We start from the raw sequence: 18574 nt of genomic DNA, 5'->3' as shown, positions 1-18574 counted from the left end.
GGTGACAAAGGCAAGAGGATATTGCGTTGAAACTTAACTTTGCCAAAAAGGTTTTGTCGGTTATGTTATGGCTGTGACTGCATGTGTTCATCATGAACGAGAGAATCTGTCAATGGATCCTCATTATATTTGATAGATCGGTACAGTAGGGTTCGGGGAGACGACGGTTAAGTTCGATAATGAGCTTCCTGGCACCTTCCTTCGGTGCTGCAGAGGATGTTCAAATTTTCTGGTAGTGTTTTGGTCGTGATTTTTGTATGGTGGATAGCGCTTGGAGCATGGAGTAAGTGGTGTAAGTTTTGGTCCTTAGTCGGCTTGTTTGAAACTGCAGTGGGCTTTTTATTGGAAAATCTGGTTGAGGGTAACTCAAGCGGAGGTTAAAGGATTTCCATTGTCCTTCGCAGATAGGTACTTTAGTTGGTGATTAACATGATGAGATATGATTTATGCAAATACTGTGGTAATGAATCACGTGATGCATTTTTACGAGAAATGACGCAATCAGTAAGTCTGGAGAAAGTTTGTGTACCAGACCTAGACTTAATAATAAGCACACTTGTAATTTGGGGTGTGATTAGAGACTTTGTGAAGCCGATTGCTACTCCTGATGGAAAGTGACAAAAGTGAACAGCAGCTACAACAACAAGAAAGACTAGTACAGTTGTGAAGAGGTGATGCACCGTAGATCAAAGGTACGAGGTCAAAGTGTAGGCCTCAAGGTAAGGCGGGAACATACCTGTATGCTTGAATACATCTTGACATTCCGGTCAATTAGATGCATTGACACCTACCTTTTCGCTGTGACGACAAGGAAGTTAGAACAGTGAGAAATACTGCAAGTACGGTGTTTAGGTTCTTATACACTAAGTGGGCAGGGACGGCCTTCGAGAATTGTGGGACTTTATCCGCTAGTTCTGCTGTTCAACAAGAGACATGGCGGAATCTGGTGGTCGGAACCAGGTGAGGCCGTGGAGTAATCAACAAGAACAGCAAAACCTTACGCCAAGAAATAGGCAGGCGTCACCTGTTATATATTGAACATACGTTTCTGCAGTAGGTAGCACATTACTGAGCTAGCGCTGCTGTCTGCTTTGCCGTATTTCCTCGGCATGTGCACGTTTAGCTGTGCAGTACGTGTAAGTCTGTAAGTGTAACTTTATAAAAAGACCTTTACCTGCGTAGTAAATTCTTCCAATCAAGGTGGTGGTATGGTGTGGTTGTGGGAAGGGAGGGGGGTTGGGGTTGTAATGTGACTTATACTATTTATCTTGACAGAAAGCTTAGGCTGCGTCCACACTTGTGGGTTTATTGAACTTAGTTGCGTATTGACATTTTAAACTTTCACCCACCGTTGTGCAGCCCGGTTATGGCCGAGAAAAAAAAGATTTTTCAGTCGCAAACTTTACCTTCATTTGCATAAATTGTCTGCTCATCTCTACTCATCTTCATCTTCAGAAGTTGTTCAAAAATTGGAAGTGTTATTTTAGCAAAGAGGACTTTAGTAGCATTACCTTATGAATTGGATCACAGGGTTTGTTTGACTTATGTCTCATATAATGTTCACCTTTACGCAACTATATAGCTTCGTAATTTTAAAATTCCCACCATATATCAATATAGAATTATCTTGCATTTTGGGGGTAATTCAAAGGCAAAAGGAATGACAATGGTCTCTATCTGCCAAGGTTGCTACAATGCAGTGGACTGGATTTCGCGTCTCCATGACAACACTGATGATGATTATGGGTGTGGTGGCTGTGCTGATTGCGCTCCTACCGGCTAAGGCGCAACAGCCTCATGACGTACGTTTCACTTTATAATCGTTGTCTGGAATGTACTTTTCCCCTCAAAGGAGTACTTAATCCAGAGGGGTTAGTCATGATAATAATTTTGTTGCACAATGATTCTACTCGGTATGACATCTACTGGTACATAACTACAGTTCCATAAGGCTTATCTACCTAATGCAACAGTCTGTAGTATGGGATGAGAATGACCTTTTACATGTCCAATCATTGGAGGAATTCCTAACGTCTCGACATTCTTTGACATCATTTCACCAAGAAGGGTATATTTTCAGTTGCGCCATGGTGTAGTGGGTCTGTATGTAACTTTTTACTTCCTTCAATTATTATCTACTGGGGAAACAAAGCACTCCTCAAGTTTTATGACTTGTTCTTTAAAGAGATCAAGATTTTCTCAATTTTTAGTCCTTTCTGTTTATTTCAGAAATCCCTTCGGACCACGTCCACACTGACAGACACTGGGGCTAGTGCCGATGAGGCGGACATGGGCAGTGCGCGTAAGCATCTATCACCTAGTCCTTAGTCTAACTAAAAAGATGAGACGCTTAGACCATATATTATCATGAATAAAAAAATGTTCGTGTACTTCGTGGACATTTCTGATACGACTGTACGTAGTTCTATTCACTAAATAAAGGTAAGATTTATACGTCCTGTGTTAAGCCCCGCGGTTGCGAATGAAACTCCTCTGCCGGCTTAACTCTTTCCCAAACCTAGTATCTTATGCGTTATGCCACCGCAAGATCTGCTTGGAGATTAGCAGTCGACCAGCTGCCAACCAGAGCCGGCTATGTGTAACCAGAGCCTTAGCTGATCGACTTACGAGGGGTGATCATAAAGTTCTCAGCCTCACCAAGAAATAACAAGCACAACTCAGATTTTCAGGCACAACCTCATAGTATGAAGTCTTTTATCAATATCCTCCAAATTACAAATCATTGGAGTCATTACTTTCCAGGCATTCGTTTTTTTTCTAAATTAGAAGGTAAGTGGGGAGAAAAGAATGGTGAAGTGTGATCAGACAATTTGACCTCACACCTCAGGTTGCAGGTCAATTGTCCACCTTCTTTTTCGTTATCCCTTACCTAACGTTACTGGGTGTCGCCTGCAACATAATGATCACAATAATTTGAATTTTGGTACACATCTATATAAGACTTTATATATGTACGTGGGGTTATCAATAAGTCCTCGATTTTACCGAGAAATAATAAGCACAGCTCAGATTTCGAAGCATAGATGTCAAGTATAAAGTCTTATATAAATATGTACCAAAATTCAAATTAGTGTGATCATTACTTTGCAGGCGACACCCAGTAACGTTAGGTGAGTGAGAAGGAAAAAAACGTGGACAATTGACCTGACCTGAGTGTGTGGGTCAATTTGCGCTGCTGGAAGTTAGAAACCCAATTCTTTTTGCTTGAAATAGGAAGAGAATCATTATCAAACATTTTGACATTGTCTTTTGTTAATTTATGGCATGGGGAACTAGACCCACACATGTCTGATCACAATTCACACCACTTTTTTCTCGCCACTTACCTTCTAATTTAGGAAAACGAATGCCTGGAAAGTAATGACTCCAATGATTTGAAATTTGGAGGATATTGATAAAAGACTTCATACTATGAAGTTGTGCCTGAAAATCTGAGTTGTGTTTGTTATTTCTTGGTGAGGCCGAGAACTTTATGATCACCCCTCGTACGTACAGCTTCTATCCATAGATTTTGGACAGGGGTAGTAGTCTTCAATGCCTTGACTGATTGACATAATTTGATCTTCTTCCACCCTCCTGCAATACTACTGGTATTCATTTCCACTGTTTTCTGTAACAAACAGGTTACGTTCTATGATTTCATGAGCACATACTATATTACAGGCGTGGCCCCCGAGGGTGGAGTGCGCGTCCGTAAGGCACGTAGCCTCTGGGGACGGCGGCGGCGGCGAGCTAGCTGTCCTTGTGTGTCATATTGCCCACGGAGACGCTGTGGTGGTTGGTACTGGTATCGTCGCTGCCGTGTGGTGGGTCACTACTGCTGCAATCGCAGGTGTTCCTTTTATGTGGGATAATGCGTCCTACACAGGTACACAATGTAACAGTCACGTATGCGACTGGACACGGTTAGACGTTTCAGGTAGCACCTACTACCTTTCGTCATGGACTGCACAAGATCTGCAGTTCACTAGGTTTAAAAAAATAAAAACTATGCTGTGATATGTAAATAAGGTGACAGCATTTTCTAATAAGTCCAATGGGGAACCAAAAAATAAGACAAGTCAAGACAAGGTGATATTTGTCAATTAGCTAAACAGGGTTATATTGGGTTCGTGACGAAGTTTTGATATGAGTTAAAGACCGAATTGTCGGTTAAGTCAAAGAAAAAACTGTACGTATGTGTTCGGTGCACGAGTCATTACTGTTTTCTTAGCTATGTTCCATTTGTACATTTTTTTGTCATTTCTTTTACTGCGCTCATAAGTTAAAACGACATATTTACATGGTGTTATCTACATGGTATATGTGAGCTTTTCTTACAAATATTCAACAAATGAATACTCAATAAACAAAGCTTCAAACTAAGATGTTTGGGTGCATTGATGAATTAATTCAACTTGGATTTGAAAATTTCCAAGGTACAAATTTGGAAGTTTTGTTAATGTTGGTTTCTAGTACATTTTGCTGCATCTCATGTGGTGGTGATGAAATAAAGTTTTGTGGCTACTGCGTTATGTGATATTGTTCCGCGTTGTGTTGTGTTGAGTTGGGTATTGAAACTATTGGTCGTGTCTTGTTGAATTTCTACACTCCGTGAACCATACCAAGCAATGTCATTGTATGTCGTAAAATTAGCAAAGGCAGCAGACTGATATGAAGAAATGCTACAATGCTTTCCCCAAGAAAGATGTTTTCAAAATATGCAATTTGGAAAGGTAATGAATTCATATGAATTATGCCTACAGGAGGCGTCTTTGCATTGAAATGAGACAAAATTACGTGTTGTACTGTAATTTTCAACAAGGGTCCAAAAGGAATTTTATGGACTTTTTTGGCGACGCCTCAGGGGCGGAGGCATTCTACAGTATTACGATTGCTTTGAAAATATTCCAAAAATTGCACGAATGCATTCCCTAGGGAATTTATTTTGAGGTAGCCTTTGCCTGTTTGGTCTTTTATCGGAACAGAAACGACCTTTGTTTCTTGGTAGCTAAAGTCACATGTACCGTTTCGGGTGATTTGCTTCTTTCAGGACAAAAAAACAACATTGTCATAATCAATGTTTTAAGTACCTTTTTTTGTTTCTGGCAAATGAGAGTTATGTGTTAACATTACAACTCTCTATCCCTCTTTTGGTGTTATTTGAGAGAAATAGGAACGTTATATTAAAGATTTAATGTTTCAAATTCGTTTTTTTCCACCTGTGAACACAATCATATTTTGAATTTACTAGATCTAATTTGAAACAATGGTTATTTTCAAGATGTTTGTACAAAGCAGAAAAGGCCATGACTGTACACATTGAAATTAAGAAACTACTCATTTGCAAGACAAACAATCCACACAATTATCTATACCTTTATTTCATCAACGTACACATCAAACATACTTTTATTACATCTGAAGACACAAATATATCCACTATATAAAGCTTGCAGAACAGGACATTTCTTTTTGCTTTATAACTTTGGATGTTTGTCTGTAACAGTGAATCTTGGTAATACATTCAAGGATAAACTCTCTGTTTTGTATTTCTGTCAATCTTGTAACAAGTTGTATGCATGGCTATTAGTACCACAGAACCAGTCCTGGAACTATAGACTGATTGTCAAGACTACATATACATTGGTTCCCGTTTTGCTGAGGTGATAGACTAGTAGGTTGTATTTTAAAGCTGTTGTTGCTGGTCATCTGACTACCGTCCAAGTTCAGGTCTTTCTTGTGACTGTTGTCGATACTGTCATGTAGAGCTGTAAGAAACAATGTAGAACAGGTTAGTTATAGCTTAACACATGTTGGGAAACCCGATCTCATACTCCCATGAAAACGCTGATAATATGTCAAAATATATGAATCCCTGTGGGTTCTTTAAGATGGTTTAGCTGTCAAATGTCTTCTTTCACATGATACCCAAGCTAATTAATTAACGAGAACCCCCGCATCCAATTATAGGTTTGGTCTGGTTTTCAATACCCCCAATATTGGTGACTGGTCTCCCACTTGAGCCGTTGGGTCTGGTTGAGTCATCCTTCTATCATCATTCTTATGCTGTAACTCCTTGTGAGAAAAAAAGACAGATGTTGAATCACTCCAAACTTTGGTTTTACAGTAGTTTTATGCATTTGCATTCATTTGTTGTCAGGGCATGATTGGAATTAATATTGTGTGACTTCAGTAAAAAGACGTGCCTGCAGCTGTTTGATTTTTTTCAGGCTGCGTTTGTAGAACAGTAGGGGAGGATTCTCTGTGGTATTTTGAAGACAGATGATCGTGCGTGGGCTAACAGAGAACAAAGGATCTTTCTTTCCCCCTTCCTCTTGAAAGGAAGACATTTCCCGTCCCTATAGCTACAGAAAACGTTTTTTCTATCCTCTTGAGTTAGACTTGACACAAAGAAATTTGCTGATCCGATAGCTACAGAGAACAAAGGTTTTTTTCTATCCTCTTGAGTTTGACTTGACACAAAGAAATTTGCTGAGCCGATAGCTACAGAGAACAAAGGTTTTTCCCATCCTCTTGAGTTTGACATGACACAAAGACATTTCCCGTCCCGATAGCTACAGAGAACAAATGTTTTTTCTATCCTCTTGAGTTTGACTTGACACAGAAATTTCCCGTACAGATAGCTACAAAGAACAAAGGTTTTCTCCATCCTCTTGAGTTTGACTTGACACAAAGAAATTTGCTGACCCGATAGCTACAGAGAACAAAGGTTTTTTTCTATCCTCTTGAGTTTGACTGGACACAAAGAAATTCGCTGCACCGATAACTACAGAGAACAAAGGTTTTTTTTCTATCCTCTTAAGTTTGACTTGACACAAAGAAATTCGCTGCACCGATAGCTACAGAGAACAAAGATTTTTTTCTATTCTCTTAAGTTTGACTTGACACAGAAATTCGCTGCACCGATAGCTACAGAGAACAAAGGTTTTTTCTATCCTATTAAGTTTGACTGGAGACAAAGAAATTTGCTGACCCGATAGGTACGGAGAACAAAGGTTTTTCCCATCCTCTTAAGTTTGACTTGACACAAAGACATTTCCCGCCCCGATAGCTACAGAGAACAAAGGTTTTTCTATCCTCTTAATTTTGACTTGACACAAAGAAATTTGCTGACCCGATAGCTACAGAGAACAAAGGTTTTTTCTATCCTCTTGAGTTTGACATGACACAAAGACATTTCCCGTACCGATAGCTACAGAGAACAAAGGTTTTTTCTATCCTCTTGAGTTTGACATGACACAAAGACATTTCCCGTACCGATAGCTACAGAGAACAAAGGTTTTTTCTATCCTCTTGAGTTTGACATGACACAAAGACATTTCCCGTACCGATAGCTACAGAGAACAAAGGTTTTTTCTATCCTATTAAGTTTGACTTAATTGACACAAAGAAATTTGCTGATCCGATAGCTACAGAGAACAAAGGTTTTTTCTATCCTCTTGAGTTTGACATGACACAAAGACATTTACCGTCCCGATAGCTACAGAGAACAAAGGTTTTTCTATCCTCTTAATTTTGACTTGACACAAAGAAATTTGCTGACCCGATAGCTACAGAGAACAAAGGTTTTTCTATCCTCTTGAATTTGACATGACACAAAGACATTTTTTGACCCGATAGCTACAGAGAACAAAGGTTTTTTTTTCTATCCCAGTGAGTTTGATTTGACAGAAAGACATTTCGTATAAGAGTTGCGGGAAACTAACTACAATGCGCCCAGGCTAGTTGAGCTGTTTAGAAATATCCATATAATAAAATACTTCGGACGGTCACAGAAAACACATGATCACTTACCTTTTATATATTTTCTCCATCGGACCTCCGCACGCCTGCCTCTTTGCCTTTCTGCTACCTACTGTACTTCTGAATAAGAAAAAATACAGTGGATAACACAGGGGCATTTTCCAACACGTCCACTCATCCCCACTCCAGTGTCTTCAATGATGGTCAAAATGATGAGATCTCCAGAATGGTCAGCTGATATCCTGAGAATGTGCTCGATTGGTCGACCGCCGATACATCACGTGGAGGCCCGCCTCTTGTAATTAATCTTTTTTTTGTCTCTTGTTCCTCCCCGTTGGAGGGTCTCCGCCTCCTGTTGTGGGATAGTCTCTGCGTCCTGGGGGCGGGGCTGTCATAAATCTGCAGCTGTCTAACTCCAGATGGAACGACTAATGTGTTTAGCATTGGCTCTGACGTTCTTCAACTGTTTTTATTCAGGTGTTCTATCTCAGACACTGAAGGCTTTACCGTACGCAGTCGTCATAGCCGTCACTACCCTGTCGAAGTCCTTGCTGACATTGACTTTGCAGACGACATAACCCTTCTTGAAAACTCTATCCACTTCGCACAAATTCTGCTAAACAGTATAAGTATAGGAGGCATGTCAGGCCATCGGCCTTAATTCAAAACCGTTCAAAACAAACTACATGCATCTGAGCCCTTCATCTCCGCGGCAACAAATTGCATTTGACAGGTCTGAAATTGAGCGTGTAGTCGACTGCAAGAATCTAGTTGTTTTTTCTGGTAAAGAGATAGATGCATGTGTAGAATAAGGGTTGTCTAAGCTTGTAGTTCTTTCATTTTCCTACAAAAAATATCACACTGTGAAAAAATATGGAAGCACCTATCAGGAAGCAAACAGAAACATGTTAAAAACTACTCTACTTAACAATTCTAAGTCATTGGCCTTGGGTGCAGTCATTAGTAAGAAACGGCACCTACACAACAGTGCTACAAATAGTGTACAACGTATAATGAAAACGGTGAAACATCCCAGGTTTACCGCTGATAAACGGCAGCCTCCATGCTCGTTAATTTTCCTATATGTCACTGACACACTTCGCCACTTGCCACTATGTCGTTTATGATCCGGCACGTTCTCAGGAACAGCTCAATCTCAGGACCGGTGTTTATTATCTCAACTCCCTTGTTTGGATCTCTTGACATTGGCATGCTATGGTCTTGATTGATTTCTTTGTGGCAAATAGCTTGTTTCATTATAGTTTGGATGCCGCCATTACAGGGGTACCTAAGTATTCATACGATCCTTACGAAAAACATACGATCCACTACTAAGAAAAATTCGATCCTTAAGCTAATTAAGGGCACAACCCGCCATACGTGCAAATGCGTGCTGTCTACGTGCAAAAACGTGGGCAATCTTTTGGGATCCGTAACGTAAGTGGTAAGTACCACCTCCGTACCAAATCGTACGGAATCCAACGGATTTGGGAGCACGCATACACGCCTTAGCACTTTATGTGCATGCAAAACTTTCTCTGCTATTCGGGCTGCGGATTGACTCCCGTACAAGCCAGTAAGGGTGACGCGCGTGCCCTGTACAGCCAATGCGAGTGAGTAAGGACACCGTACGTACACAGCACGTGTAAGTACGGCCTGCATATGATAACGTGGCAATCGCACAGACATCGTACGTACAACTCAACACTTGCGCAACGTACGAACGATGCACGCAACCGCTCACGGCACGTGCGAGTGACGTATGTTGAGACGTGCACCCTCCCTGCTCTTGCCATTCCTTCCTCACGTTTTCAGAAATACGTGGGGGACGGGGCCTCAAAAAACGTACGAACAAATAACACGTACGGCGGGTTGTGCCCTTAGCTTTACGGAATTAATACGATCCTTACTAATCTGTCGCCACCACACCGAGCCGTGCTCTGTTGCAGATTAATATCCTTTCCCCAGCTAGCCGAAAGGTATAAAATACACCGATATGTCACCCAATAAGTTAGCACTCGTGCAGGTGGAGGTTTTAGGGCTTAGCAGGGTGGGATAATCCCTATGTCGTCAGAAGAAATGCAAGTTCCGGGGCCACCATGTTGAATTAGTAAGGATCGTATGAATTCCGTAATGATCGTATGATTTCCGTAAGGATCGTATGAGTTCCATAAGGATAGTATGTTTCTTAGTAGTGAAACGTATGAATTCCGTAAGGATCGTTTGTTTCTCGTAAGGATCTTATGAATACTTATGCGCCCCTGCATTAGATCCCCGCCCTGTTCTGATTTGTTTTAATGTGTAAGGAACCGCTAATTCCCATGCTATCAATGGTGAAGAGCACTAATTGCAGTGTTATCATTGATGACAACCATTTATTGCCGTGATATCAATGGTGAACATGATAATTGCTATGCTATCATTGGCGGTCGTTCCCCCAGAAATATACATGTAAACTTCACTTGATGGATGTATGCTCTGATTATAAAATCAAAGGATTTAGCCATTACATGTACATCCTACCCTCAACAAGAACCAAAAAGTTCCTATACAACGTCAACTAGATTTTCTTCTGAACTCATGATCAGGGAAGTACACAATTTCTACTAACCAAGCCTCAGTTCAAGGCCTCATTTCCTGCTGAATAAAATAGACTACCATCTACCTTGAGTGTACCTCTCATTGCGTATAGAAATAATCACATCATTGCACATCAATATTACTTCTGTGCTGAACAGAAAAGACAAAATCACACACCCATTTTACATACTTCTGTAACAGCTCGGAGAAATGTAATGTGGTATACAACCCATGATGCTTCCCCCACATTTAATTACAAAAGACTAATGACATTCATAAACAACCGTCGCCAGTGTTTTTTTAAACACCATGCTTGTTCCAGTTGGAACTTCTCCCTTGTCATGCAGAACTACTTTGTTCGCAGACCTAAGTGATACTTAAGTATCAAAACAAATTCGTTTTCTGTCCGTATTTTACAGAGCATGATGGCACTTGTGTGTGCTAAATGACAGAAACTTCATACTCAGTACATTTGTAACTTTGTTCCAGAGGGACAGTAATGGAAATTACTCCAATGTCTTCATGAAGATCTACTTTGTTCTTGCACTTAAATGTGGTACCATAACAAAAACGTTTTTGGTTTGCATTTTAGGGAGCATGAAGACATACGTGTGATATACTTCAGGCAATGTTAACAATGACGCGGGGAACTTCTTAAGACAGATGACTCCCTCCAGGCCATGTAAGATTCGACCATAACGAGTGTTTTGTACATTAATAAGACGTTAAGCTTAACGATAAGCTGTATATATATTGGCCTTGAATTTTTCATTACGAGCTGTGCTTAATGGCGCTTAGTTTCTCGGATGTAATGTATGTGTTGCCTTCGGGGTCCTGTAACTCCAGTATCCAGTACTTTCTTTCAACATCAGCCTCAATGGAATGATTCATGGTTGGAACCTGATTGTCAGAATAATTGTAAAGAAACAGTTTTGGTCTGGTCCAGGAGATCCCCCCCCCCCCCCAAAAAAAATCGTCTAGTAGCATACTATGTACATGATTAGTCCAGTATCATAGAATGATCGCTTGTTGTCTGCCGGTCAATTGCACTATGAAAGTACCGACAGAAAAGAGACTGGCATGCTTGTGACTTTCAGTTTGACGTTATAAATGGGACAAGTATTACTCGAGTTATGGTGCTTTTATTTTGAATTCGGAGCATTAGAGTTAATTCCAGTTGTGGCGGCCATGTTGGATTTCCGGGGTCATCCGGGGTCATGGCACCAGAACGAGGCTGCAGGTGGTGGCAGACATAAGTATGCCATCTTCGCCTCGGAGTCCATTTCACACCTTTAAGGTAAAACACTGCAAGATATTTGCTTGTTATCTGTATAAAATCGTGTCTTGGACATTTGAACTCGATTTTGGTGATATCTTTTATTAATTTTTCACATTTTTTTTGACGGGTGACCTGAGAACAATTAGTGTCAGTGTTTATATCATCCATGTGTGCTTTGTATTGGTAACTGTGATATAGTAGCTTTACTATTGGGATTAAACCCTAAAAATACATGGAAATATCGGGATGACATCTTTAAATAGCGGGTAGAAATTAAGAAGACATTTGGCCGTTGTTCTAATGATTTTGTGATGGCAAGATTCGTTCTGCAAACTATGTTCTATGGGAATATAATGCCGGATGTGCTCCTTTACTTGTTTCCCAATTCATGTTTTCATTGTTTTACTCTTGTTTAAACAACACCCTACACAACAAAGTCTACAAGTTGGGTCCATAACATTGTGGGATGAAATGTAGCAGATTTTTTCTGTTATTTTGGCGATTTCTCAATGTCAACGTGGAAATAAAAGGAAAATTTTATCATCAGCGGAGGAGGAATTGTTGCCGGAGTGTAGACATAGCAGACTAGACATAGTATATCACTTTGTCCCTTGTAACATTTTACGTTTATCCCACTTGAAGAGCTACAGCGGTAAATTAACGATAGAACTTACGCTCTAGTTTAATGAACAGATCTTGGCAAAAGGATGTTCACTTATGATACTCGGCGCAACATAATAGATTGCACGAATTTGCGCCGCTTTGCGAATGTCCAGCAATATTTGACGCATATTCGTGCCCTTTTCCATGCGAACAACGTTACCATTGCCAACACGAGGTGCTAGCTAAATCTGGTGCCCTTACAGACGTGCAGCTGTCACGTAGATGATTGAACGCCGTGTATTGTACCTTCCCATTTGCAGACTGAACACAGTCCATTAGCACTACTGAAAGTGTTATAAAACTCCCAGTACTGCGTATGCTGACTCCTGATTCCCGTGAAAATTGGTAAAGGACGCATCATTTTTAAAATGACCTATAGCGCAACAAACCACTGTTTTGTTTATTCATACTCATGATACATCCATCTACATTGTGACCAGCCCGTCCAGCTCTGTTTTGCAACTTATTACATTCATGAAATCGGACACAACAAGGTGTCTGGTACTTTACAAGTAACCAAATTGAAAACCGTCTAGATTTGGTCCAGGTCATAGACCTCATTTGAAGAAGACGTAGCAAATACAAAGTGTCACTCTTCTTTTTACGATGCCTGCTAAATTCCAATGTGTAGAAAATAGCGTATGTAGATGAGTTCGTAAAATGTTCACGCTTTTGCTGCAAACAATCCTGACGAGAAAGTCTACATCACAGACGGAGGATTTGCTGCAGAATGACAAGACTAATGCCGTCTTGTGCGTTCCACTATCCTGTGAACCCTCGACGATCCATTAGTAATGGACGGATGGCGGCTCCGGAGGTCGGTCTGCCGATGGAAAGTGCTTCCCGCTGGAAACATTCGGCAGTGTTCCCGTACAGACTTTTGATCCAGCCTGGCTTTGAGGCACCTTGACAGATAGTAGCTGTGTAATGGAAGATTTGGCACAGAAACGCGGAAATATTCTATTTTGTTCAACTCTCTTGTGTTTTTTATCTGAATTTGTTACGAGGGTACTTTCCCATTTTTAGACTGCGTGCTCGTAGGAAGAAGCGCATTCTTCTTGTGGGCCACTAGATCTAGATATACTCAAATATACAGGAATTGCAATACCGTTGCCACAGTTGTATTCTGTGGTGATATTCCATGACAACATTCTATGATAGTACTCAATGATATTCTATGAAAATATTCTATGATGCTATTTTGTGATCTTAGAACATGATAGGTCTCTATGATAGAATTCTACGTCATAGCTGTTAATATAGCATTTGAGCAGACCGAGACTACATCGTATTCTCTTCAGTAGCTGAGCAAAAGTTTCTGTGCATTCCTTTGCATTTTAAGCTTAAGCGACTAAAAAGATCAAAAACTTCTATTAAACAGACAACTTTTTTTTAAAGAAGACACAACAGAAGAGCAGTCCATTGATCTGCTGTCTGGCATTGAGGCGCATTGACAGATAGTAGCTGTGTAATGGAAGATTTGGCACAGAAACTCGGAAATATTCTATTTTGTTCAACTCTCTTGTGTTTTTTATCTGAATTTGTTACGAGGCTTTTTTTTCCATTTTTAGACTGTGTGCTCGTAGGACGAAGCGCATTCTTCTTGTGGGCCACCAGATATGCTCAAATATACAGGAACTGCAATGCCGTTGCCACAATTATATTGTATGGGGGTATTCCATGACAACATTCTATGATAGTACTCCATGATATTTCATGACAATATTCTATAGTGCTATTTTGTGATATTAGAACATGATAGGTCTCTATGATAGAATTCTACGTCATAGCTGTTAATATAGCATTTGAGCAGACCGAGACTACATCGCATACTCTTAAGTAGCTGAGCAAAACTTTCTATGCATTCCTTTGCATTTCAAGTATGACTAAAAAGATCGAAAACTTCTACTGAATAGACAACTCTTTTGAAAGAAGACGCAACAGAAGAGCAGTCCACTGATCTGCTGTCTGTCGCTTTCCTTATTTTCATGAAAATGACTCGATACGTCTGGGCGCTATCCTTGGCGTATGCTGGCCCTCCCTATTGTCTGTTGATAACCTTTCTAAAAGCCGTGCCACCTGAACGTACTATCATGGGAATAATGGCAGCCGGGTAAGCGGCTTGGGCTGCCATATGTGGCCGCAGTATGTAAATGTTGTGGATGACGTTCCCTGCAGATTCTAAATCTAATGCGCAATGCGGCGCAATCAAAGATACCACAAGCTGTCAGGTATTTTCTTTTCAAAAAGTCATAAAACTACTTGAGGATATAACGTTTAACATAACAATACATGCATTAGACATACAGCTCCTCGTTGTGTCTCCTATCAATATTGTACAGCTTAAAATCTACCTCGAGACTGTGCAAAACAAGAGTTCGTAGACCTCAGACCTACATGAAATGTAATGGGTGTTTGTTGAGCTATTGTGTATTTGTGGCTTTGTCGGCTGTGTAACTTTGTTTTAATGGCTAGCAATTGGTAGCGTTCTGGTTGTTGTAGTAGTTGGCAAATGTCAATGATGATTAAATTTACATGTATGATTGTCTAGCAATCATACACTTACCTTGTTTTAATGTCTCATGGTTTGTACATGTCCCCTGCACTTAGTTTTTGGTCTGTCTGTGTGTGTGTGGTTGTGTGGGTGTTTTTGGATATTTGTGGTCAGCATAACTGTAGAGTCGCTGGATTGATGGTAATGATATTTGGTATGTGGATAGGTGTTGGGAGGACGAAGGTCAAGGTCGATTTGCGGCCCCTTAGTGTGTGACTTTGGTACATCCCAACCATTTACCCTATATAAATACCAACTCCTATGATAAACGTATACATCAAAACAAGGTACAAACAAGCACAATCATACAGCATCACATATGACTATGAGTACAATAGACAACAAGTACAAGGGCATGCATAATCTAAAAAAAAATCATACACATACCACTCTCTTACGCTGACGCTCTATCTCCTTCTCCTCCACCTTAGAAACTCGTATCTTCTTGCGTTTCCCCATGATGACCAAATACGCTCATAACCTCGCATCACAAGTATAGACACAGATTTGTATAGGACTGAAAATTCTAGTTAAGAATTGCTTGTAGGACATTATGTAAAGTTTTTAATAGTGTGCCCGTTTTTTTTTACTACAGCTGTTTGTATTATGTGAATGTCGACGCAATTCAGCTATCAGCTGCTATGTCGTACATGTTGCAATAAAACTTGTCAAAACTTGTCAAAACTTGTCAACTTGTCAAACATACAAGCACTCTTAGAACAGAAGCCACCGGTGTGATACGTAACCTGTACACTGAAAGTGACAGCCTTCTAACCAGATACACAGGGAATAACAACAACATCACCTGATCGCAGCCCAAACCCATCAACTGTGATCACAACCAAGCAGACCTATCATCTGTTCCTCAGCATTAGCTGTTCCACAGGATATCTAAAATTAGACCTGTCACTCAAACAGCCACACAAACCCGTCATCTGTGTTCACAACCAAGCAGATGTTAGTGGACCTGCCCCAACCAAAAAACAGCATCAGCCTACAGTGTCAAGTTCAAACAGAAGGAGATACAAATTCATACCTGACCATCAGGGCACCACCTCCAACCCATGTACCAAATAGCAACACAATGGCACATTGCGTTCTGGAGATACAGCGCACGCGCCGTGCCTGCACAAAATGTAACCTGCAGTGTCAAGTTCAAACAGGCAACAAGAGCGACAAAATCAAAATTGAGAATTATTCAACCACCAACACATGTGCTAAATATCATTGCGCCCGCACCATCCGTTCAGAAGATACAACGCTGGAAAAACCCCTCCCGGACACATAATTCGACCTGCCGTGTCAAGTTCAAACACGAAAAGACCCAAAATCTATCCTAAGCAGCAGGCAACAACCCCCCACCCATACACCAAAAATCGTGGCCTTAGTGCCATTCGTCCAGGAGATACAGCGCTGAAAACTCCAAAAAAACACAAAAAATGCACCCTTTAGTGTCAAGTTCAAATGCCAGGAGACCCAAAATCACACCTGGCCGTCAAGCAACAGCCCCCCATCCATGTACCAAAAATCATTGCGATCGCATGATCCGTTCTGGAGATACAGCGCCGAAAAGCCCCAGCTTCCACACATTCCACGCTACTGAAAACTAAACCTGCGCATTACATGCAGGCAATTACTGTTACCACGTAGCCAGGTGCTTTAGTTACGTAGATAATGTACAACTCTATTCCTTGCATAGTATCCGTTGCAATTGTTTGACTCGATTTTATTTTTTTATGCTGTTCTGATGTCATACGAAAGAGTTACTTGCTGTTGCCTAAGATAGGAATTCTTGGGAGTATTCCAGTCCGCAGTTGATAGACCATGCAAACTTGCCGCTGTGGAAGTCGAGGCTTAAGTGCCACACTTGAGAGGAAAGTAAAGCCCCTTCAAAACGACAAGATGACCTTAAACAAGAGAAACGCGTCTGTAGATGGGCACTATGACGCACATCTTAATTGTTTTACACGAGCTGATGCTCAAAACTTTATGGTCGTTTTAACTTTAAACGAAATCCATAGAGATGGCAGTCTTAAAACAACGTGACGCTGCAGGTCCGAGGTAGAGAATCTAGAATGAAATAAGGCTGTTGATGTCTACAAAGGCACAAATACCGCCTCAAAAGGTCACATGCCGTCTTGTGGACTATAAGAAAGTCAGAAGTAATAAAGAAAAGACCTCAAAGTATGTGAGACAAAGGTCACAATGCTGGCGGGTGATGTTTCGACTTTAATCTAAAACTAATAATAACTGAGAAACTTATAATCTATAGCTTGTGATCTACACCGAGGCGGTAAAACACAAAGGCGTGCGCGTATACAGTTTCATAGAAACGGGCGTTCAATCTGGCTCTCTGTACTTGCCGAGAAGGTCAATGACCTCTGTCATAAGTTTCTTGAATCTTGACAATACGCTTTCGTTTTGCGGCAGAGCCTTACACACCATCTGTCACCATACATCTTCGTCGGCTCACAGGGAACAGCTTGTGACACTTCCTCTGTCGAACCGCGCTGTCTTCCGTTGACGTTGGCCCGCGTTAATCATTTTTTGACGTTCTTGCGGTTTGCGGCGGATTATCCCAAAATTGCGGTGGTGAGGCCATTTTGATACAATTCCCGAATGGCATCCGCGCGCGCATCAAGTCTCGTCCGTATCAAAAATGTTTTCAACCATGCTATAAATCGTACGAGTAAATATATGCCGTAAGTTGCAAAGTGTATAGCGTAAGTCAAAGAAAAAGATGTGAAAGAACGAAAATGAAGAATCTGTTGTATACTCTGTGTTTTATAGGGTAACTTTGGCATCCCGTTGTCCTCCATCCGTAGCACATGGCCAATGGTCATTTCATCGCGACACTACTTTTTTAGACCCGTAATTGGAAACAAAACAATGATTTTCCTAGTCCATGGGCAAAGGTCCTTACGTGTCAGACGTAGACAGATGTTCAGTCTGACGATGTATGAGTAGTAGGCTTTTCAGGAATACATCAAAACCATCCCAGCTACCAAAATCTATTTTGCTTTTGCTGTTTTCGTATAACATTTTAGAACATCAGGTGTGACACCAATGGTAACTACAGAGATAAAACAACTTCCACAACGTAACCAGGTTTATGGTTTCATAACAAGTTTACATGGGAGGAAGTGTAACAACTAAGTTATCTTCCCCCCGGTGTTCCAAATTAATGATCGTCATACATAATTCAAACGTCGTCCGCAGATCCCTTTCAAGTCTTTTGAAGTGGGTTTGATTGCATGCAGGGCATGAACTTGACTGTTACCTTATACACCCATGCCTGACACGTAGAGACAGTGGTGCTCTTTTCAACGTAATTAGTGCACATGATCAATAAACGGCGTACTTTTCAGTATTGTTAGTCCAGCCTTACAGAAAGAGAACTGGTCTTCTGATGCTTGGCTTCACATGAGATAACTCGCCAAAATGGTGATATATACTACTCTGAAACGTTGGATGTCTTCACGTCGCGTCCTTGGAAAAGGCACCAGATGTAAAATGGCTACCTGACTTCGGCTAGTGAGGTAATATGCCGTAGAGCAAGGAGGTTGAAAACCTCCTTGGGTAGAGGGAGAGGAATTGGCTTCGCCTACCATTATCATGCCCTAGACATGGTGGATAACAATCCTGAAAAGGGATATGGCACTACCATGCCCTCATATCATTCTTCAAACTTTGTAATTAATGCTAACGCCAACAATTCACGCTCAACTGGG

General features: G+C 40.9%; 1 protein-coding gene and 1 long non-coding RNA gene across 2 annotated transcripts; one reads left to right on the top strand and one right to left on the bottom strand.

Moving 5' to 3' along the window:
- Positions 1-280: 280 nt before the first annotated feature.
- On the top strand, positions 281-3987 carry LOC118412262. The gene is made up of 4 exons (XM_035814996.1): positions 281-960; positions 1686-1802; positions 2230-2302; positions 3685-3987. The coding sequence occupies exons 1-4, from the start codon at positions 934-936 to the stop codon at positions 3873-3875; spliced, it is 408 nt and encodes a 135-aa protein (XP_035670889.1). The 5' UTR covers positions 281-933; the 3' UTR covers positions 3876-3987.
- A 1376-nt stretch (positions 3988-5363) lies between these two features.
- On the bottom strand, positions 5364-8089 carry LOC118412229. The gene is made up of 2 exons (XR_004830744.1): positions 7819-8089; positions 5364-5771 (listed from the first exon to the last, which is right to left on the bottom strand). It is a non-coding gene; the product is annotated as an uncharacterized LOC118412229 (long non-coding RNA).
- Positions 8090-18574: the final 10485 nt, after the last annotated feature.

Source organism: Branchiostoma floridae, chromosome 3, assembly GCF_000003815.2.
Source record: "Branchiostoma floridae strain S238N-H82 chromosome 3, Bfl_VNyyK, whole genome shotgun sequence".
In the NCBI taxonomy this organism is placed as follows: domain Eukaryota; kingdom Metazoa; phylum Chordata; class Leptocardii; order Amphioxiformes; family Branchiostomatidae; genus Branchiostoma; species Branchiostoma floridae.
This window is presented reverse-complemented; position numbering and strand designations above follow the sequence as displayed.

Excerpts from the sequence above, each read along its gene's own strand:
- LOC118412262 (XM_035814996.1), top strand. The coding sequence starts at position 934 with ATGGCGGAATCTGGTGGTCGGAACCAG. Across the intron at positions 961-1,685 it reads AATCTGGTGGTCGGAACCAG|GTTGCTACAATGCAGTGGAC; the intron begins GTGAGGCCGTGG and ends CTATCTGCCAAG. Across the intron at positions 1,803-2,229 it reads AGGCGCAACAGCCTCATGAC|AAATCCCTTCGGACCACGTC; the intron begins GTACGTTTCACT and ends TGTTTATTTCAG.